Source organism: Taudactylus pleione, unplaced genomic scaffold (assembly GCF_031769625.1).
Source record: "Taudactylus pleione unplaced genomic scaffold, aTauple2 ptg000535l, whole genome shotgun sequence".
NCBI lineage: Eukaryota > Metazoa > Chordata > Amphibia > Anura > Myobatrachidae > Taudactylus > Taudactylus pleione.
In genome coordinates this window covers 3,044,087-3,067,560 of record NW_028284937.1, presented here as the reverse complement: position 1 = coordinate 3,067,560, position 23,474 = coordinate 3,044,087, and the positions used below count along the sequence as shown (strand labels likewise).

General features: G+C 44.4%; 1 protein-coding gene across 3 annotated transcripts in view; it reads left to right on the top strand.

Annotated features, from left to right (window-relative positions):
* Positions 1–23,474, top strand: part of LOC148501051 (myosin-binding protein C, fast-type-like) — a 157,899-nt gene that overhangs the window by 58,116 nt on the left and 76,309 nt on the right. For all 3 annotated transcript variants that reach the window (XM_088450919.1, XM_088450918.1, XM_088450917.1), the window contains 5 exons: positions 1,433–1,550; positions 2,565–2,607; positions 15,681–15,749; positions 16,416–16,624; positions 20,758–20,890. In XM_088450919.1, coding sequence (XP_088307045.1) covers positions 1,433–1,550; positions 2,565–2,607; positions 15,681–15,749; positions 16,416–16,624; positions 20,758–20,890 — 572 coding nt within the window. The remainder of the gene's footprint in view (positions 1–1,432; positions 1,551–2,564; positions 2,608–15,680; positions 15,750–16,415; positions 16,625–20,757; positions 20,891–23,474) is intronic.

The following is a 23,474-nucleotide window of genomic DNA, read 5'->3' as shown; positions in this document are numbered from 1 at the left end:
TTACCCACTTTAGTATGTTTTTCATTCTTGCCACTCTACAGAAACCGAACTCATGATAGTTAGTAATGACCTTCTGGGTGCCAAATCCAAGGCACATTACTCTCTGTTCATTCTCCTTGATAATATCCTCCACTTTTGACACCATGAACCCCCCTATTCTGCTGCAAATCCTTCACTCCCCTTGTCTCTGTGACACTGTACTTACCTGACTCTCCTCCTACCACTCTGGCTCCCTTTCTCTGACTGTTCTCATGTCCCCCAGGGTTCTGTTCTTAACCTCCTTATAGTCTCCCTGTGTATATCCTCCTTAGGTGAGCTCATCGGCTCTTTTGGTCTTCAATGGCATCTCTATGTTGATGATACTCAGATCTACCTCTCGTACCTTGTACTCTCCCTTCTCTCCTCACCCATGTCTCCAGTTGTCTCTCTGCTGTTTCCTCCTGGATGTCCCAGCACTTTCATAAACTAGCTCCTCCAGGATCAGACCCTTTCTTACCTCAGAGTCAACTAAGACCCTCATACACTCACTAGTCATCTCCAGACTAGACTACTATAACATCCTCTTATCTGGCGTCTCTGATTTATGCCTCTTTCCACTCCAATCAGTCTTCAATGCTGCTGCTCAGCTCATTTCATCTCCACACTGATATTACCTCCCAGGCCACACATTGGCTCCTCTTCCCTTTAAGCACTCAGTTCAAGCTCCTTACAGCCCTCACCCAATCCTCTCCCCCTACATCTTCAATCTTGTCTCCCTCCCGTCCACCCACTTTGCTCCACCAATGACTTACACCTCTCTTCCCAACTAATTACCTGATCTTACGCCCACCTCCAAAGTTTTCCCCATGCTGATCTCCACCAATGGAGCTCCCTCCCTCTTGCTATCAGACTCTTCACCTCTTTCCAAAGCTTCAAAAAGGCTCTCAAAACACACTGCTTTATTAAAGCCTTCTAGCTCTCATTCTAACTCACTGCTCTATGCTCCTTACTCACTGTCTATCCCCTGTGTGTCACCCCTGTCTGTCTGCCCCTCTCCTTTACATTGTAAGCTCTCAAGAGCATCGCTCTCATCCCTTATGTGCTTTTCATCCTCTCACTTATGCAACAATGTAATACCCCATTACCTATAGTGGCACCCAACCTTTGGGTCCAACCAGTGCTACTGTTGTGGGAATTATGATTACATGTCTCTCCCCTCTGTGTCACTGTCTCTCCCCTTTGTGTCACCTCTGTCTGTCTGCACCTCCTAGACTGTAAGCTCTCAAGAGTGCTGCTATTGTGGAAATTATGACAACATATACAGTAATGGTTATTTAGATTGTGTACCATGTTATGCAATGTTTTACATTGTTTGTCTTGTTTTGTCTGCGCTACTTCTGTTAATGTACGATATAAGGTGCTCTGGACCACAACATATTGTGTTTTTCCACAGCTATACCATTATCAACTGAAGGTTTTTAAGGCCATTAAAGCCGATAGTGGGTCTTACAGATGTGAAGTAATTGCTCCCGATCAACGGGAAAACTGCACCTTCAATGTTACAATAGAAGGTAAGAATTCATTTAGTATTTAATGTTTCCAAATGACTTCTGTACTTGATTGCACCAACACAGGGGGTGTGGTTATGATTTCCTGGCAGGACCAGGCCCCCATAAAGGCTTGGTTACCCGGCTACCCCTCTCTACACCCCTGGTTTTAAGACTACACCATGTATCCAGTTGCAACAGAAAGAGCCAAGAAGGAAGAAATAAATTTTTTGCTTTTGACTGGTAAACATCCTGTAAGAAAAACAGGAGTCACGTTACAGCTGTAACTGGAGACACTATGGGGATCTGTGAAATGGCTCAAATGTTCTCTGTTTGTATTCCACTGTACGAGTCAAAATATTCATATATCATGCAGAGGGATCCTACAGATTTAAAAAAGTAAGGCAGGCAGTCATTGTCTCCATTATCTATTGTATCATGCCAATGCCCTTTGTTTGCCTCCTGCCTCTAGCCTATCCTCCCTGTAATTGCCATATGTATTTTGTGCCTCTGCCTTTGTGTCTCTCTATCTATAGATAATTTGTTTGGAAGGTGATTCTAGTTTATCTGTCCCCTCTACATCTGCCTCTGCACGCAACCGGAACAAGGAACATGCAACTCGTAAAATCCCATCGGCAGAATGTACTCCTGGGAGATTTCAAAATGTTTCCTTAGCTGAATATTTAAAAATGTAAAAATAAATGAATACAGGAAACATGAATAAGCTCCATGAAACACAATAATAAACATCTCCCTTAAGCCTTTGTATGTATATATATATATACTGTAAGCAGATAGGGGAAATTATGGGTTGTAATCAGCAAACGGTGTACCCTGGCATGCTATAAATTTTAGGGTGTAGTGATGTTACCCGCTGTTAAGGAGGCACTACTCTACACATGGCCTGGTCTGCCAAGATTGACACCCTGTCTGGCTTATCTAGAGGTAGAAGGCTTGTCATAAGAAACTCGAAAACCATATATTGGTAGTGGTATATTAAATAAAAAAATGCTGATATTTTCTTTCCCTTTTTTGCAGCTGCACAAGATGAAGGAAATATTTTACAAGCTTTTAAGAGGACGTAAGCATACAAATGATTGTCTTACCACAGTCTTGCAAGCGTGTGCATTTTACCAGTAATGCCAGTACAGTAACTGAACAAGATAACAATAAATCTATGGCTGAAAAGTAACTTTAAGTAACTGTAGCAAAGCAGATGACATGCATCTTTATGTATGTTCAACCCTGTGTATACACGGGATGTACACTATGTAGACAAAAGTGATTGGACACTGACAGCAAATAGATCAACAAGATTTTATTGATGCCAGTACTTTGTAGGCCCACCACATGCAGTGATTACTGCAGACACCCTTCTTGGCAAACTGGCCACAAGTTCCTGGACAACAGCAGGCGGTATGTTTTGCCATTCTGCCTTAAGTACAGTGACCAACTGTGTCTCTGAAAGTCAAGTCGGCCTAGAACGCACCCATCGCTCCAACTCGTCCCAAAGGTTCTCAATGGGGTTCAGATCTGGACTCTGAGCTGGCCAGTCTATCCAGGTTACCGATTTTTCTGTATACCAGTCCAGTGTCATCCTGGAAACATTACAGATGGCATTGTCGTCCTGATAAAAACATTTGTTGTTACTGTAGAACCGCTACAATGTAGGGAGCAAGGAGTTATTGAGAACATCTCTATACTTCTCAGAGTTAATGTGACCATTCATTACAACTAGTGGACCCTACTAAACCAGTTGAAACGTGGGTGTCCAATCACTTTTTATCTACATAGTGTAGTTGAGATCACGGCGGACGGGATGCCAGTGCCAGAATACCGGCACAAGTTAGAATCCCCACGCCAGCATCCTGACAGTAAGTATTGTGGTTAGGGGGAAGATTAGGCACTAGGGGAGGGTTAAGGTTAGACTGAGAAAGGGGAGGGTTAGGTTTAGGCTGTGGGGGGGGGTTAGGTTTAGGCAGCGGGGTAGGAAGGTTAGGTTTCGGGGAAGGGGGATGGTTAGGGTACTTACCGGCATGTGTCAGTATCCTAAACCAGTCAGGATGCTGGCATCGGAATTCTCACCGCCAGGATCATGAGCGCCAGCATTTCTTACCCAAATTATATCCACATCTATATACATTCTTTGTGGTACTGTATATATACATCAATCTGTGTGCATAATCAACCAGTTTACACTTACACTTCTGTACACTTGTGTGAGATGACCGGATGTTAGAGAGTTTGGAGAGAAAAAGCACCATTCACAAGTGTAACTACTACTGATAGAATTTTTAAGCTATGCTGTGATTGCACTGATAGCTGTGATTGCACTGTAGCTGTGATTGCACTGGTAGCTGTAGTTGCACTGATAGCTGTGATTGCACTGATAGCTGTGATTGCACTGTAGCTATGATTGCACTGTAGCTGTAGTTGCACTGATAGCTGTGATTGCACTGATAGCTGTGATTGCACTGTAGCTGTAGTTGCACTGATAGCTGTGATTGCACTGGTAGCTGTGATTGCACTGATAGCTGTGATTGCACTGGTAGCTGTGATTGCACTGGTAGCTGTGATAGCACTGATAGCTGTGGTTGCACTGGTAGCTGTGATAGCACTGATAGCTGTGGTTGCACTGGTAGCTGTGATAGCACTGATAGCTGTGGTTGCACTGGTAGCTGTAGTTGCACTGAAAGCTTTAGTTGCACTGGTAGCTGTGGTTGCAATGATAGCTGTAATTGCACTGATAGCTGTAGTTGCACTAGTAGCTGTGATTACACTGGTAGCTCTAATTGCACTGGTAGCTGTAATTGCACTGATAGCTGTAATTGCACTGGTAGCTGTAGTTGCACTAATAACTGTAATTGCACTGGTAGCTGTAGTTGCACTGATAGCTGTAGTTGCACTGATAGCTGTAGTTGCACTGATAGCTGTTATTGCACTGATAGCTGTATTTGCACTGGTAGCTGTAGTTGCACTGATAGCTGTAATTGCACTGATAGCTGTAATTGCTCTGGTAGCTGTAGTTGCACTGATAGCAGTAGTTGCACTGGTAGCTGTGATTGCACTGGTAGCTGTAGTTGCACTGATAGCTGTAATTGCACTGATAGGTGTGGTTGCACTGGTAGCTGTAGTTGCACTGGTAGCTGTAATTGCACTGATAGCTGTGGTTGCACTGGTAGCTGTGGTTGCAATGATAGCTGTAATTGCACTGGTAGCTGTAATTGCACTGGTAGTTGTAGTTGAACTGGTAGCTGTAATTGCACAGGTAGCTGTAGTTGCACTGGTACCTGTGATTGCACTGGTAGCTATAGTTGCACTGGTAGTTGTAATTGCACTGGTAGCTGTAGTTACACTGGTAGCTGTGATTGCACTGGTAGCTGTAATTGCACTGGTAGCTGTAATTGCACTGATAGCTGTAGTTGCACTGATAGCTGTAATTGCACTGGTAGCTGTAGTTGCACTGCTAGCTGTGGTTGCACTGGTAGCTGTAATTGCACTGATAGGTGTGGTTGCACTGGTAGCTGTAGTTGTACTGGTAGCTGTAGTTGCACTGGTAGCTGTAGTTGCACTGATAGCTGTAGTTGCACTGGTAGCTGTAAGTGCACTGGTAGCTGTAGTTGCACTGATAGCTGTAGTTGCACTGGTAGCTGCAAGTGCACTGATAGCTGTAGTTGCACTGGTAGCTGTAATTGCACTGGTAGCTGTAATTGCACTGTTAGCTGTAATTGCACTGATAGCTGTAGTTGCACTGGTAGCTGTAGTTGCACTGATAGCTGTAATTGCACTGATAGCTGTGGTTGCACTGGTAGCTGTAGTTGCACTGATAGGTGTGGTTGCACTGGTAGCTGTGGTTGCAATGGTAGCTGTAAGTGCACTGGTAGCTGAAGTTGCACTGGTACCTGTGATTGCACTGGTAGATGTAGTTGCACTGATAGCTGTAATTGCACTGGTAGCTGTAATTGCACTGATAGCTGTAGTTGCACCGGTAGCTGTAGTTGCACTGATAGCTGTAATTGCACTGATAGCTGTAGTTGCACTGGTAACTGTGATTGCACTGGTAGCTGTAGTTGCACTGTGGTTGCACTGGTAGCTGTAGTTGCACTGGTAGCTGTAGTTGCACTGATAGCTGTAGTTGCACTGTGATTGCACTGGTAGCTGTAGTTGCACTGGTAGCTGTGATTGCACTGGTAGCTGTAGTTGCACTGGTAGCTGTAGTTGCAATGGTAGCTGTAGTTGCACTGGTAGCTGTGATTGCACTGGTAGCTGTAGTTGCACTGGTAGCTGTGATTGCACTGGTAGCTGTTATTGCACTGGTAGCTGTGATTGCCCTGGTAGCTGTAGTTGCACTGATAGCTGTAGTTGCACTGATAGCTGTAATTGCACTGGTAGCTGTAGTTGCACTGATAGCTGTGATTGCACTGGTAGCTGTAGTTGCACTGGTAGCTGTGATTGCACTGGTAGCTGTGATTGCACTGGTAGCTGTGGTTGCACTGATAGCTGTAGTTGCATGGATAGCTGTAGTTGCACTGGTAGCTGTAGTTGCACTGGTAGCTGTAATTGCACTGGTAGCTGTATTTGCACTGGTAGCTGTAATTGCACTGGTAGCTGTGGTTGCACTGGTAGCTGTAATTGCACTGGTAGCTGTAATTGCACAGGTAGCTGTAGTTGCACTGGTATCTGTGATTGCACTGGTAGCTGTAGTTGCACTGATAGCTGTAGTTGCAATGGTAGCTGTAGTTGCACTGGTAGCTGTAGTTGCACTGATAGCTGTGATTGCACTGGTAGCTGTAATTGCACTGATAGCTGTAGTTGCACTGGTAGCTGTAGTTGCACTGATAGCTGTAATTGCACTGATAGGTGTGGTTGCACTGGTAGCTGTAGTTACACTGATAGGTGTGGTTGCACTGGTAGCTGTGGTTGCAATGGTAGCTGTAATTGCACTGGTAGCTGAAGTTGCACTGGTACCTGTGATTGCACTGGTAGCTGTAGTTGCACTGATAGCTGTAATTGCACTGGTAGCTGTAATTGCACCGATAGCTGTAGTTGCACCGGTAGCTGTAGTTGCACTGATAGCTGTAATTGCACTGATAGCTGTAGTTGCACTGGTAACTGTGGTTGCACTGGTTGCTGTAGTTGCACTGGTAGCTGTAGTTGCACTGATAGCTGTAGTTGCACTGTGATTGCACTGGTAGCTGTAGTTGCACTGGTAGCTGTGATTGCACTGGTAGCTGTAGTTGCACTGGTAGCTGTAATTGCACTGGTAGCTGTAGTTGCACTGGTAGCTGTGATTGCACTGGTAGCTGAGTTGCACTGGTAGCTGTGATTGCACTGGAAGCTGTTATTGCCCTGGTAGCTGTGATTGCCCTGGTAGCTGTAGTTGCACTGATAGCTGTAGTTGCACTGATAGCTGTAATTGCACTCGTAACTGTATTTGCACTGATAGCTGTGATTGCACTGGTAGCTGTAGTTGCACTGGTAGCTGTGATTGCACTGGTAGCTGTAATTGCACTGGTAGCTGTAGTTGCACTGATAGCTGTAGTTGCATGGATAGCTGTAGTTGCACTGGTAGCTGTAGTTGCACTGGTAGCTGTAATTGCACTGGTAGCTGTAATTGCACTGGTAGCTGTGGTTGCACTGGTAGCTGTAATTGCACTGGTAGCTGTAATTGCACAGGTAGCTGTAGTTGCACTGGTATCTGTGATTGCACTGGTAGCTGTAGTTGCACTGATAGCTGTAGTTGCAATGGTAGCTGTAGTTGCACTGGTAGCTGTAGTTGCACTGGTAGCTGTGATTGCACTGGTAGCTGTGGTTGCACTGGTAGCTGTAGTTACTCTGGTAGCTGTGATTGCACTGGTAGCTGTAATTGCACTGGTAGCTGTAGTTGCACTGGTAGCTGTAGTTGCACTGGTAGCTGTGATTGCACTGGTAGCTGTAGTTGCACTGATAGCTGTAGTTGCATTGGTAGCTGTAATTACACTGATAGCTGTAGTTGCACTGATAGCTGTGGTTGCACTGATAGCTGTGGTTGCACTGGTAGCTGTAGTTGCACTGATAGCTGTAATTGCACTGGTAGCTGTAGTTGCACTGGTAGCTGTAATTGCACTGGTAGCTGTAGTTGCACTGGTAGCTGTGGTTGCACTGGTAGCTGTAGTTGCACTGGTAGCTGTAGTTGCACTGATAGCTGTGGTTGCACTGATAGCTGTGGTTGCACTGGTAGCTGTAATTGCACTGATAGCTGTAGTTGCACTGGTCGCTGTAGTTGCACTGGTAGCTGTAGTTGCACTGGTAGCTGTGGTTGCACTGGTAGCTGTATTTGCACTGATAGCTGTAATGCACTGGTAGCTGTAGTTGCACTGATAGCTGTGGTTGCACTGGTAGCTGTAGTTGCACTGATAGCTGTGGTTGCACTGGTAGCTGTAGTTGCACTGGTAGCTGTGATTGCACTGATAGCTGTAGTTGCAGTGGTAGCTGTAGTTGCACTGGTAGCTGTAGTTGCACTGATAGCTGTAGTTGCACTGATAGCTGTAGTTGCACTGGTAGCTGTAGTTGCACTGATAGCTGTAGTTGCACTGATAGCTGTAGTTGCACTGGTAGCTGTAGTTGCACTGATAGCTGTAGTTGCACTGATAGCTGTAGTTGCACTGGTAGCTGTAGTTGCACTGATAGCTGTAGTTGCACTGATAGCTGTAATTGCACTGGTAGCTGTAGTTGCACTGATAGCTATGATTGCACTGGTAGCTGTAATTGCACTGGTAGCTGTAGTTGCACTGGTAGCTGTAATTGCACTGGTAGCTGTAGTTGCACTGGTAGCTGTAATTGCACTGGTAGCTGTAGTTGCACTGGTAGCTGTAGTTGCACTGATAGCTGTAGTTGCACTGGTAGCTGTAGTTGCACTGATAGCTGTAGTTGCACTGATAGCTGTAGTTGCACTGATAGCTGTAGTTGCACTGATAGCTGTAATTGCACTGGTAGCTGTAGTTGCACTGATAGCTATGATTGCACTGGTAGCTGTAATTGCACTGGTAGCTGTAGTTGCACTGGTAGCTGTAATTGCACTGGTAGCTGTAGTTGCACTGGTAGCTGTAATTGCACTGGTAGCTGTAGTTGCACTGGTAGCTGTGGTTGCACTGGTAGCTGTAGTTGCACTGGTAGCTGTAGTTGCACTGATAGCTGTGGTTGCACTGATAGCTGTGGTTGCACTGGTAGCTGTAATTGCACTGATAGCTGTAGTTGCACTGGTCGCTGTAGTTGCACTGGTAGCTGTAATTGCACTGGTAGCTGTAGTTGCACTGGTAGCTGTGGTTGCACTGGTAGCTGTATTTGCACTGATAGCTGTAATGCACTGGTAGCTGTAGTTGCACTGATAGCTGTGGTTGCACTGGTAGCTGTAGTTGCACTGATAGCTGTGGTTGCACTGGTAGCTGTAGTTGCACTGGTAGCTGTGATTGCACTGATAGCTGTAGTTGCAGTGGTAGCTGTAGTTGCACTGGTAGCTGTAGTTGCACTGATAGCTGTAGTTGCACTGATAGCTGTAGTTGCACTGGTAGCTGTAGTTGCACTGATAGCTGTAGTTGCACTGGTAGCTGTAGTTGCACTGATAGCTGTAGTTGCACTGATAGCTGTAGTTGCACTGGTAGCTGTAGTTGCACTGATAGCTGTAGTTGCACTGATAGCTGTAATTGCACTGGTAGCTGTAGTTGCACTGATAGCTATGATTGCACTGGTAGCTGTAATTGCACTGGTAGCTGTAGTTGCACTGGTAGCTGTAGTTGCACTGATAGCTGTAGTTGCACTGATAGCTGTAATTGCACTGGTAGCTGTAGTTGCACTGATAGCTGTGATTGCACTGGTAGCTGTGATTGCACTGGTAGCTGTAGTTGCACTGATAGCTGTAGTTGCATGGATAGCTGTAGTTGCACTGGTAGCTGTAATTGCACTGATAGCTGTAATTGCACTGGTAGCTGTAGTTGCACTGATAGCTGTAATTGCACTGGTAGCTGTAGTTGCACTGGTAGCTGTGATTGCACTGATAGTTGTAGTTGCACTGATAGCTGTAATTGCACTGGTAGCTGTAGTTGCACTGGTACGTGTTATTGCACTGGTAGCTGTAGTTGCACTAGCAGTTGTGATTGCAGTAGCTGTGGCTGCACTGATAGCCGTAGTTGCACTGGTAGCTGTAATTGCACAGGTAGCTGTAGATGCACTGTTAGCTGTGGTTTCAGTGATAGCCGTAGTTGCACTGGTAGCTGTGGTTTCAGTGATAGCTGTAGTTGCACTGGTAGCTGTAGTTGCACTGGTGGTTGTAGTTGCACTGGAAGCTGTAGTTGTATTGGTAGTTGCACTGGTAGCTGTGGTTGCAGTAGCTGTGGCTGCACTGATAGCTGTAGTTGCACTGAAAACTTTGGTTGCACTGGTACAGTAGCTGTGGTTGCACTGGTAGCTATAGGTGCACTGGAAGCAGTAGGTGCACTAGTAGCTGTGGTTGAACTTGTACCTGTAGTTGCACTGTAAGTTGTAGTTGCGCTGGTAGCTGTGTTTGCACTGATAATTGTGAATGTACTGATAGCTTTGGTTGCACCATACTTGCCGGAGAGGTGATTCTGCAAACATCTTCGTGGGGTGGGGCCGGACTGTAGACGTGATTTGGCCCCGTCACACCACAGGAAAAGATTGCGCTTCAAAGGTCAGCGAGGAGGGGGCGGGGCTAAATGACACAATTCGCAGCATTTTAGCCAGTCCCTTCCCGACGGACCCATGAATTCCAAGTAAAATCTCCCCTTCCTGCCCACTTTACTAGGAAGTGGGCAGGATGCGGGAGCCTGCCTACACTACCTGAAAAATCGGGAGCCTCCCGTGACTTAAGTAGTGTAGGCAAGTATGGGTTGCAGTCGTGGCTGTGGTTGCACTGATAGCTGTAGTAGCACTGGTAGCTGTAGTAGCACTGGTAGCTGTGGTAGCACTGGTGGATGTGGTAGCACTGGTAGCTGTGGTAGCACTGATGGATGTGGTAGCACTGATGGATGTGGTTGCACTGAAAACTGTAGTTGCACCATGCTTGCCGATATTCTGGCTGCCCCCTCCGGGAGGGAGCAGCTAGGTCGGCATAGCAGGGGGGTCTTGACGGCACAGGGGTGTGTGGTCAGACATATTACCCGGCTTTTGCAGGCGGAGTGGGGGGCGTGGCAACGCAATCACATCATTTTGGACCCACCCCAACTACACAATGCCGAGATTACCGGCATTGTAAAGCAGGGATCAGGGTCATGATGACGTGATTCAGCATGAATCGCGTCATCGGCCACTCCTGCTGGGGTTTGTGTTGTAACTGCAGGTGGTCCGGAGGGATCGGTGGCCGCTGGGAGGCTTGCCTGCTTTTCCAGGGGGCCAGGAGTGGCACCCGATTTTCAGGAGGCTCCCGGCCGAATCGAGAGGATAGGCAAGTATGAGTTGCACTGGTAGCTGTGGTTGTACTGGTAGCTGTGGTTGTACTGGTAGCTGACAAACAATGTCTCCCATATTGTAAAGTCTCACTAAAAGGAAGTGCAATGCAGTCAAACCCAAAGTCCCAACACAAAGTCCAGAGACTTCCCGCTCATGCAGGATTAGGGAGAAATTAGATACAAGTATGGGAATGCCATTTGCTTACTAAAGATTTGCGAATTTAAGGACTTGAAGTTGTTTTTTACAAAAACGGTTTCTAAAGCCCTTTAATACATTTAAGTGATACTGAAATAATGTGAAAAGGGTGTGAAAACACTACTTAGGTTTTAACATTATTTTTCTAAATATTATATTGATAAATATGCCCGCTGATGTGTGATACAAGGAGGGCACTGGAGCGGTATGCTTACAACTAAAGAAATGCGTAAATAAACAAACTTACACCGTGAAAGTATAATTTTAATAAAACATACATGCACACTCACACTCACACATACTCACCTATTATCCGAAGTAATCCATAGGGGTGTACCTGAAAAAAAAATCCATACTCACCTCTCCTATGCGTAGCTCACGTCCTCTTCTCCAAGTAGGCAATCCAGGGGTTAAAATAAAAAAACGAAAAAAAAAACAATCCATGCGGACTGAGCAAAGGTATGTGTGTACACGTACCTTTGTTCCGCGTAAACGACCGGGGCACACGTGTGCCCCTTCAGTGCAGGGGCCGCCAGCCAATCAGGGAGCATCTCCGTCAGAGCAGCTCCCTGATTAGCTGAATGCGGCCAGCCTCTGTCTCCCATAGCCGTCTATGGTGAGAAATCCCCATAGCCCGTCTATGGTGAGAGCCGCTACATAGTAACCGCAAGATTAAATGATGTTAATCTTGTGGTTACATCAATGATACAATGTCGCGACATTGTATCATTGATGTAACCACAAGATTAACATCAATTAATCTTGCGGTTACTATGTAGCGGCTCTCACCATAGAGTGTGAGTGTGCATTAATGTTTTATTAAAATTATACTTTCACGGTGTAAGTTTGTTTATTTACGTATTTCTTTAGTTGTGGAACTACAAGTGCCAGCGGGCCCGTAATGCCCCTCATGCTGGTATTTGTGGTTCTCCAAATACCAGCATGCAGGGGAGGCTTGCTGGTACTTGTGGTTCTACAAATAAAGACAATATGGTAAATGTAATTTTACACTTTCACTTTACACTATCAACCCGGCACCCACCGCCCTAGGGTGCCAGGGATAGCCCCGGGCTATCAGCCTAGGCCTGGGGTGCCCTGGAGAGGGGTACCACTTTATTGGGGGGGTACCAAACTCCCCAGGGATCCCCGGCCTGGACTGACTAGCAGTCAGGCATAATGCTTTGGCCGGGGAAACCGGTGAAAGGTTTTCCCTGGCTGTGGCATTATCCCCCTGCTAGAAAGAGTTCGGTGCTGGTTCAGGAATTTTCAGGGGACCCCTACTCGTTTTGTCCCCTGATTTTCCAGAACCAGGACCAGCTCAACAAAGCCCTGTGCTGGTTCTTAATATACAGGTGCTCCCTACGCATTTTGGCCCCTGTATTTTTAGAACCAGAACAGGCTTTATAAAGCCCGGGGCTGGTTATGCTTTTGGGGAGGGGGTGCACATCATTTTTTTTTATTTTATAACATTTAACATAAGTACACACAGAAACATGTGCATATCTCATGGATATGTGCATGTTTCTGCGTTAATCTGACCTGCTCAGGATGTACTCGCTAGCCTGAAGCAGGTCTATTATTTGGGGACTTTTGGTAATCTTTTTTTTGCGAGTCTGAAACAGACACCCTATTACATTGGGTGAGTTGATTGTTTTCAATGTGAAAACATCTGGATGCGAGTTTGAGAATGGAGAGTTTTAGTAACTCTGAAAAATGCGAGTTTTAGTGAACAGACACCCTATTACATTGGAGAGTTGTGAAAAATTGCGAGTTTAGCACCAAACTCGCAATTTACCAAAACAGACTACCTATTACATTTGGCCCTATAAATACACAGCGCCCATTCAAAAGAGAATTTTTCCATTTTTTCACTTTTTATTTTCCTATATCATAGAATCAAATAAAGTTCTACAATTCTTGCCAATGTACACAAAATACAGTATAAAGTCAAATAAAAAAGAATAACTGAAGTATTTTCGTAAAATTAAATAAAAATTAAAAAAATAACAGGCAATTTTTCAAACACAACCTGTAAAGTGACAGTTAGGAGCTGATTGGTTGGTACTTTATCTCTCTCTTCATTATCTCTCTCTCCAAAGCTTAGTACATCTCCCCCTTTATTACAGAGGGCTCTATTTATTAACATTATTTTTACTAAAATAAAGTGAAAAAGGGTGTTTTCACACCCTTTTCACATTATTTTAGTATCACCTATAGTTACTATAGGGCAATTGGAGTAGAATTCATAAAATTCTACTCCAACCCCTAAGTATCACTTATTTTTAGTAAGCAGATCGCATTTCCCATAACTGTAATGGGAAATGTGATCCGACCATAGTTACTAAAAATGAATGTGAAAAAAATATCGGGGAAAGCCCTGTGATAATAACGTCACCTGGAGGTGGCGTTATCCAGGGTCTTCCCCGGTTACCATCCTCCTGCCCTGCTCTATCGGGGAGAGCAGTGCCGGGAGTCGGTCCCAGTAATCAGCTGTGTGGTCTAAATAGACCGCAAGATGATGGACTGTAAAAAGTCCTCCGGTCAGCTGGTCTCCCACAGTGCACTGCGGCCCGGTCATCAGGTGATCGGGCCCCAGTGCAGTATGGGAGATCACCTGACTGGAGGAATGGAGAACATCACCGGAGGCCTGGAGCATGCAGGTAAGTGCTATTAAGGGAGGGGGGTCGTGGGGGGGGCGCGATATCGGGGGCGCTGTGCTTAGCGCCGGAGGGGGGGTAGCAGCGGCGGGCGGTCAGCGCATGCGCGGGCACTTAATTACGGTATTTTTTGCAAAAATACCGTTATAAGGCTCCGAGGGGGATTCGCAGGGACAGAGCTTTATCGCAAGCTCTGTCCCTGTAAGGGATTTGTAGTAAATCCCTGTGATATTGCCTGAATTCGCAATGCGAATTCACTCGGTAATATCACACTACAATCTGCATTACCAATGCGGATTGTAGTAAATAGAGCCCAGAGTGACAAAAAGAAAGTAATTGTTAAACTAGGGTCATATTAATGACCTAGGGCACCTGTGTGCAGTGGAGCGGACCTCTTCCTCCAAGAAGGGACCCCCGACCCCACATCTGCCCTTGCTCCGGCAAGCAGTTCCCTCCTTCTCCACGGCGCCATCTTCCAGTGATATTCTGGAAATTGGCGCATTCGCCCAAGAGAGCAAATACTCTGGCTTAGTGCCAGAGTCTTTGCTCTTATTGCACAGCGCCAACTTCCCGAAGATGTCACTGGGAATTTGGCACTGCATACGAGGAGGGAACCGTACAACCTGCACTCATTGTAAATGTGCCTACAATGTTAAACACAACTTGCGTGACATCTCATCTAGAGTTTGCCAATATGTGGGAAACCCGTGAAATACGCAGAGGAAGATTCTGTGGTCTGCTGACACCAAAAGTGGCTCAATGCAGGGCACTATTAACGGTACGCCGCTCCAAGAGCACAATTCTCACTATGAAGAATGGTGGTGGGAACAAAATACTGTAATGACACTTTTTGTCATTAACAGCATAAAAACTAGTCAAAATAGAGGACAAAATGGATAGAGCAGGATATAGATAAATCTTCTATGAAATCCTGATGCAATCTGCAAGAGAACAAAGATTTGGGATTGAAATTTACCCCCAGCAGGGCAATGACTCAAGGTATACAACAAATGGAACATTGGACACTTAAATAAATACAAAATCAACTTCCTGGAGTGGAAGAGTCAAAGTAACTTACAAAAGCTTTAGGGGCCTATTCATAACTTAAGTATTTTTACAAACATTTTCCTACATATTGTAATTTTTAAGAAAGGGAGCCATTCATTAAACTAGTAATTAAGGAGATATCACTGATATCTCCTGGTTAGTCTTGCTGCGTTAATTTCCACACTTCATGTAGAAGTGATGCCATTCATTACATTATGAAAATTATGTATTTTTTGGAATTTGATGGTGTTACTGTATGCCATTCTCAGATGGTGTACAGCCCCCATAAGGCTTCATAAACTGCTGTTTAAATAGCAATTGTTCTATATTAAAACATGATTGTCCTATATTAATGTGTGAGTAATATATTATACTCCAGGGGTAGGCAATGTAGAACTACACATCTCAGCGTGCCCTGCCACAGTTTTGCTGTTAGGGCATGCTAAAAAGGTGACAGGGAATACTGGGATGTGTAGTTTCACAGCAGCTGAAGTGCCGGACATTGCCTAACCTTGTTCTTCTCCATGCAAGCGAGGCAAATAATGCAATTATTTATACATGGGACAGGCAGCCACATACTGTAGCTATATTTTACTTAAAAAATAAATCAACATAAATCACGGATTATTTGATTGTGGTTTAACATAAAATATTATTGATCGAATAGGCATAAATGAAAACAGCAAAAGTTAGTGGATTTAATAAACACCATACAAATCATAGGGCACATAACATAGTTAAAATGATTATACAATTTATTTCTTATTAGTGAATTTTTGCTGACTGTCTGATTTAATCTGTCCTCTTTTAGAGCCAGTGGAGATGGAAAACGAAGGGATGATGCTGGGGAACTTGATTTCAGTGCTCTCCTCAAAAAAACGTAATAATCTATTTTTATCCAATTTATTTTTCTACGTTAAACCAAACATAAGACCTGATTCAGAGCCGCACGCCATCCTCATTCAATGCCGATGTTCACAGTGGTAGGTGGCTGATAGTGCACAAAATAATGATCCAATCAGTGAGTGTTATGGGAGTGTCACTGGCGTGTCAATGCCGATAGCTGAGATCCCAGGCGCACAGCCCCAAGCATAGGAGGCCATAGTCAGCCGGAGAAACTGCACCTGTTACCATGATGCGACCAATGGCAGTGTCTAAAGATTCACCAATCGGTATAACAGCATGCGTAATTGCTAAAAGTGGGAATCTCAGTCCTTGCACAGTTGACTCATTGTATTAGGTGGCAGAGATTGAAGATATAATGGCGCGTTTCGCTGTGAACTGCGTTAGTATGCTCCGACACCCCCACTTTAATTGTAAGTGAACTGGATCTAAACTTAAACTCCTACAAATTTGTGAGCTTTCTGGCATAAGCAAGTATGGATAACACATATACTGTCACCTACAGTTAACAATCACATATTTGCTTTCACTAGGAAAACCTTTCCCATGACTATCACTAAAACCTTTTTGGCTGCTATGGGTTACGTCCTACTTCTGCTGTATCCTGCTGCATAATGAGCCTTTTTGTCTCCATTTGCTTCAGAGAAAAAGAGAAGAAGGAGCAAAAGGAAAAGGAAAAGAAAAAAGGGGATGATGATCCCATGGAGGGAATCCCCCCACATGTCTGGGAAATATTGAAGAATGCTAAACCAAGCGAGTATGAAAAGATTGCCTTTCAGCATGGCGTCACTGATCTCAGAGGCATGCTGAAGCACCTGAAGAAACAAAAAGTGAAGATAAAGAAAAGTGAAGGTATCTACCCAGGGGTAAATGCAGGAATTCAAGGGGGGGGGCACTCTATACCCCAGAGTGGGCGTGTCTATTATATAATGGACGTGGCTATAATTTTTGCAAGTACTAGGCCACTCTCCAAACTCTTCCCATCCACTTTCAAATACATGGGCAATGATGTGGGCATGTGAAGCAGGGCACAACTCTCAACTAGCTGTCGGGAAGCAGCGCTGACTGAGTGGGACAGTCACCCAAATTTGGGGATGCTCTCTCTACTACCTGGTCTTGTAGCTTTCACTAAATGCTTGTGTCTTGAGCTCAATTAGTGCTTGTCTGGATCTTGTAATACTGAGGCCCTGTTTGGAAAAAGAGGTAGGTACTTGATATGTGAAAAGACAATCAGTGATCATATTCCTCTCCCATCCAGCCCCAATGTTAAATTGATAGCATTTATATTTAATATATAGGCTTCTTAAACAAAAGTCGAGACACAACTCTTTAGATAGTGCAGCGCTGTAGCCAGCAGGGGAGCCAGCGACTCAGAGTGAGTCACTGACAGCTCCGCCCCCCGCAGCCCAGCTCTACAGCTCAGGGTTCTCACTGACTCTCCTGAGTCAGTGCACTCCCCGAGCCCTGGCAGTAGCTGTGCGACTCAGTGAGAGTAACTGACAGCTCCGCCCCCCACAGCCCAGCTCAAGCCTCTGCACTGACTCAGGAGAGTTAGTGCACTGCCCTGAGCCCTGGCAGTAGCTGCACGACTCAGAGAGAGTCACTGACAGCTCCACCCCCTACACTGCTGATCTGACACAGTGGAGAAGTATGATCAGGTCGGATCAGCAGTGTAGGGGGGGAGCTGCCATTTACTCTAGCTCCGAATGACAGATAGGCTAGGGAGGTGGGTGTCTCAACTCACCAAACACTGAATGATTGGCGTCAGTGTGTTGAGACACTCACTCCTAGCCATCTCTAGATCCCACCCCAATCTGTGATCACCCAACGGCTGCAGAGAGAAGCAGCTGCCAGGACCTTCCTCGCCGCCCTGCCCTCCCCTGTCAGACTACCTGGCGGCTGCTTCTCCTCTCTGCAGCCGCCGGGACTGTCAGCCCCGGCCCCCTCCCCTTTGTGATTACCCGGCAGCTGCTTCTCTCTGCAGCCTTGCGGACAGTCAGTGCCACCCCCCCTCCCCTGTGTGATTACCCGGCGGCTGCTTCTCCTCTCTGAAGCCGCAGGGACTGTCAGAACCTGCCCCCTCCCCTGTGTGTCAGCGCCAGCCTCCCTCCCGTGTGATCACCCGGCTGCTTCTTCTCTTTGCAACTGCCGGGACCTTCAGTGCTGGCCTCTCTCCCCCATCTGTGTGTGTGATATGACCCGGCGGTAGTGATGGCCATCAACCATCAATGTTTTAAAATAAAAAAAACATTGATGGTTGATGGATGCTGACAGCAATTGATGGTTTCAAACATCGATTGTTGATGACCGATGTCACCCATCAATGTTTACCATTAACATTGATGGTTGATGACCTATGTCAACCATCGATGATTTAACAAATCGATGGTTGATGGCTGATGTCAGCTACCTTTGCCATTGATGGCAGAGAACCAATGGTTCTCTTCCATCGATGGATGAGCACCCGCCGTACACCAGTGACCATCGAGTGGTGCAAACCATCGATGGTCACCATAGATTTTTTTTTTATGGTAACCATCGATGTACACCTCACCAATGGTCATCTCAAGTCCCTATTTCCCACAGAGCAGTCCCGATCATTGTTACTACCGATTTTCCCGAAACATCGGAAAAAAACAAGTTTATGCAGAACTCAAACATTGATGGTTTAAAGCAATCATCCATTGATGGTACAGCTGTCGATGGTCACTACAGTATGCCATAGAAATTGCTATTTTTATGGTATACTGTTTAAAAAAAATATATATAATTTTTTTTTCAATATAAAATTGGGTACTTGTGTACTTTACGGACTCATTGCAGAGAGAACCCAAGTGTCCTACACTCATTATTATTATCAATCATGGTAATGTCTAAATCCCCTTCACGGAGAGGACCCTGACGTCATCAGCCATTGTCCAGCGTCATTCCCAGTGTCCAGCGTCATTCCTTACCATCCAAGTGGGCATAGAGGGGGAATATAACCTTGTGGCGAGCGTAGCGGGCCCGCGAGGGGACAACTTTCTTCTTTAGGTGGGGACAACCTTCGGTACTTGTGTACCTAAAGTACACAAGTACCATTTAAAACATTCATTTGGTTCTCTCTGCAATGAGTCCGTAAAGTACACAAGTACCAAAATTGTGTTGCATACGTTTTAAATAGATCTTCTTGGCATAATTCAATCTTAAAAAAAAAAAATGACAATTTCTGAGCGGTTTTTGGGAAAAAAAATTGTCAGTTAAGTGGTTATCACCATCCAGCCCCAAAATTAATCTAATAGCATTCAGAATTAATAAATAGCTCCTTTTCCCCCAACATGCCCTGACATTAAATAAATAGTATTTACATTTAATAAATGAACCTATTCTATAGCAAACAGACATGATATTACATTTATCATTGTCATATTTAATAAATACTCCTATTCCCTCTCAAAAATAGCTCCAACATTAAATTTCATAAATAGCTCTCCTCTTGCCCAAATCAGCCCCACATTCACATAATAGCCCCCAGACCACCTCAGCAACTAATAAATAGTCCCATCACCCACCTTAAATTAATAGGCACTATCCATAACCCTCACATCAAATAAATTAGACCCTATTATCAACTCGCCAATAAATTAATATCTCCCTCCCACTATTAAATGATTATCCCCACCCACACTGTTATATTAATAGCCCACCCCTGTACCCACACTACATTGAGAGCCTCGCTCTCCACCCAAACTTACATAAACAAAGCTGTTTAATTTTATGCATATAGTAAATATATTTTTGGAGTGTATACTCCTTCTAAAACATGGAAATACATTTTTTCAATCTATTAAAATGAGATTGGTGAGGGCAGAAGGTTTTCCTGTACGTTATCTTCAACACAATTTCCAAAGGATATACAAGTGTTAAGACAGGCAAAACCTCAAGCATCTCACACTGGGCCTCAGGTAGAGTTGTGTCCAAAACATACACATAAAGTGTATGCTGCAGAAATGACACATTTATGTGTTTATTTATTCTGAGTTGCACATACTGTATGTTTAGAATTGTGTAACTTAGCATAGTGTTTTAAATGTGTCTGCATGAAGATACACTTAAAGCATATAAAAATCTGCTCGAAGCTTATCTTAATATGACTGCTCAGTAGGTGATACTGTAATTATGAATGGTGTTTTAATGCATTATGAAATAAATAAATAACTGCTCCCCATAAAAAAATAATCCAAGCACCAGCGCTAATAGGGCCTGATTCAGACCTGCTCGTAAGGGCCGGCCGTTCGCAGCTAATGTGGGCATTTTTTATTTTTTTTTGTCTCAAGGCCGCTCGCAAAGCTGTGGGTGACCATCGGGCTTGCGACGAGACCCTGGGGTAGGGTCTCAGCTGCCGCAAGCCCGAGTGGACTCCCTACTCTAATAGAGCAGGAAGTCCACTACTGACATCACTAGTGATGTCAGTAAGCCCTCCTACAAACGCCAGGCGTTCCAAACGCCTGCGTTTGTCCGGCCACCCCCTCTACCCGCCCACAAAATGGGACGAGCTGTCAATCAACATCGACAGCCGCCCCGTCTTGTTGCGAGCCCCGGAGCAACTGAACTTCAGTCGCTCTGCGGGGCTTGCGCACGCCGGATGCGGCACGTGCACAGGGCTAGAACATCGAGCCAATTGCGAGCGCACTGGGCTTGCGAGCGGCTCTGAATCGGGCCCATAGTTTGGGCTGGCTACCACTGGTTACTGCAATGTGGGTAATAGGCGGACACAGTCCTAGCTTGTTTATTAATGGGGTAATGCCCCTCAGGTAATCAAACCCGCAAACAAAATTGAAAAAAAACCCTTCCCTTAGGAAAAAACAAGTCCATGCTGCATGTAGTCTGCCTCCTCCCAACACCCCTAGCTGGTGAATGTTGGAATAATAATGATGCACCTAAATTATACCCGCTCTATCCCTTTCAATCTGTGAATTTACTGCTGTTGTTATTTCTGTCTGCAGCTTTTACAAGAAAACTAGATAATTGCTATACCGTAGACAAGGGCCAGAAGATGAAACTGCAGGTAGAAGTCTCAAACCCTGATCTTCCAGTTAAGTGGCTGAAGAACGGGCAAGTGATAGCACCCAGTGCAAAGTAGGTGAACGTGCATCCTAATGATCTCTGGTAATTCTGTATTTCTCACTAAAACTAGGATGGGTGGTTGATACTAATGGGATCCTAAACTCTTCTGCATATGTTTCTGACTCCAGAATCTGACAAGTGGAAAACAAACACAAATATTCAGTTTTGCAATTGAACAGTTCTCCTAAGAAGCGATAATTGCCCCTTTAAATTCAGCAACTGAAAGACGTGGCCAATTTGAAAAGCGCTGCATAGTCAATTTAGCCCTACGGGGTTCACAAAGATTAAACATTGTAGCAGCTCTATTACAAAGCAACACAAACAAATGAGCAGTTTCACCAGAGCCGTAACTAGACTGTTTGGTGCCCTGTGCCAGAGAGAGCATTGGCACCCCCCCCCATTTTTTAAATAGGTACATAAGATAGTGCAGATGAAAAGGGGCCATGGTCTCATGGGGAAGGGCCGGGGAAGAGTTGGGGGAGGCCATGAGATGCTGGGGATAAAAGAGGAGAAAGCTGCAAGTGAGAATGATAATAGACAGGAAAATTGACAGGCCCAAACAGCGCCCCCTGCCCTGCGGTGCCATGTGCCATGGCACAGGTCGCACCACCCTAGTTACGGCCCTGAGTGTCACCATAATCATTTGTGTACAAATTGTACTGATCTGGTTGTTGGGGTATACTACCAGACTGTAGAGTAAAATGGCTGCCAGCTCTCAGAGCTATGACTGAGCTGCATGAGATGGTGGCCGTGGCAGTCATCATTTTACTCAGTTTGTCATCTCACCCAATCAAGTCTAGTTTCATTGGAAAGGCTTTTGATTGGACATGATCTGACCACACTTACAACAACACGACTGGGTGAATTAAGCAAAAGCAGTTGTGAGCTTAAGTCTAAAACATATCTGTACGGACTCCCAAAATTGTTGAAATCAAACATATAATGAATAATGCAGTATATCTCATATGATAGATTATAAAGTTATAATAGTCATTAAACAGTCACGTGACCCCATAATTCCTCACTCTATTATACAGGACACATTGGGAGCTTTGAAACCATTGAGACATTTGGCCACAGTACAGGTTTCTCAGTATGGGCATGACATACCCTAACTAGTAACATTTATTACAATTGTACTTACAGAGAGTTCTAAACATGTATCTGGGAATCAGTAAAAATTAAAATGCAATGTCTGATTCTCTAATCACTGATATATAATGCAGATCATCAACTGGTAACAAATATACAGTGATACAGTGGCACACTCGATGACCAGAATACAATGCAGACCTACAGCTTGATACCAGAATATAATATAGAGTGACGTACCTTTATATAATAAAGAGCCCTATTCTGCTAACTTGTATACAGCATAGATCGCCATTTTGATGACTAGTATATATTGCATCTACAACTGATGACCATTACATACTGAAGAGCCACTTTGATTACCTGTATTAATTAAAATGCTATATTGATTAAAATAATACATTAGTTACCCATATCTGGAAATAACAGAACGCAGATACAGTATCTGATGACCATTATGCAATGTCAATATATATATATTGTGTGATTAGAAGTATATAATGAAGGGCTACTTTATCTGGTGACTAATATACAGTATATAATCTTGAAATTAAGTAAACTTCAATCAGGTAATGAAATTAATTGACTAGATTCATAAATAATGGCCAATAAAATCACTTTTCATTCCAACTTACTGATGTAGCAGGAGAATGTTGTATATAACAATATTGATAAAAGGGAGGTGACAAATTCAGGAACTCTGGGATTGATAGAGTGATAAACTGACGGAACAGGCACAAACGTACTGCTATAGTTCTACAAAATCATTCCCACTTTAACCAAAACTAATAGTCTAAATCGCTAAAAAAATAAATATTTTAAAATGTATTTTATGTCCTAAAAAATTATAGAATATAAAAAATCCTCCTACAGAAAGCCTGAAATATAATATTTTGGGGCATAGGTTTGATGAGAGTTTAGAAAAGTGAGAGTTTCTGACACTTTTTAAACTTTGCCAATGTAATAGAGTCCAAAAACAAAGTAACAGAGTGAACTTGCATGTTTTTTTAGACTTAAAAAACTCTCACGATTTAAAATCTCATTCAGATGTTTTCCCATTTTGAAGATAATACTCAACCAATGTGAGAGTTTACTGCTAAACTCTCACATTTTCTAAACTCTCACCCTATTACATTTGGCCCATAGTATTAAAACAGTATATTAGTGTGAATCTGTTCTATCATTATTTCAGTGCATTTGGCACCCAGAAGAAAACACAGGGCCTGATTCAGAGCCGCTCGTAAGCGGCCGCTCGTTCGCTCTGAGCGATGTTCGCACAATTGCGCATGCGTATGGGTCGTAATGCGCATGTGCAAACCAGTTATTGCGGTCGGAAATCGTGCACTCACAAAACAGCGAGGGGCTGCTAATTTGATTGACAGAATGTACCGTTTGTGGGTGGTAACAGGGGAAGGTGCTTGAAAACGGGGGAGTGGAGATCCGAACGCAGGCGTGCCTAACGGTCAAAAGGGCGTTTAATGGGAGTGCATAATTAGTAAACGAG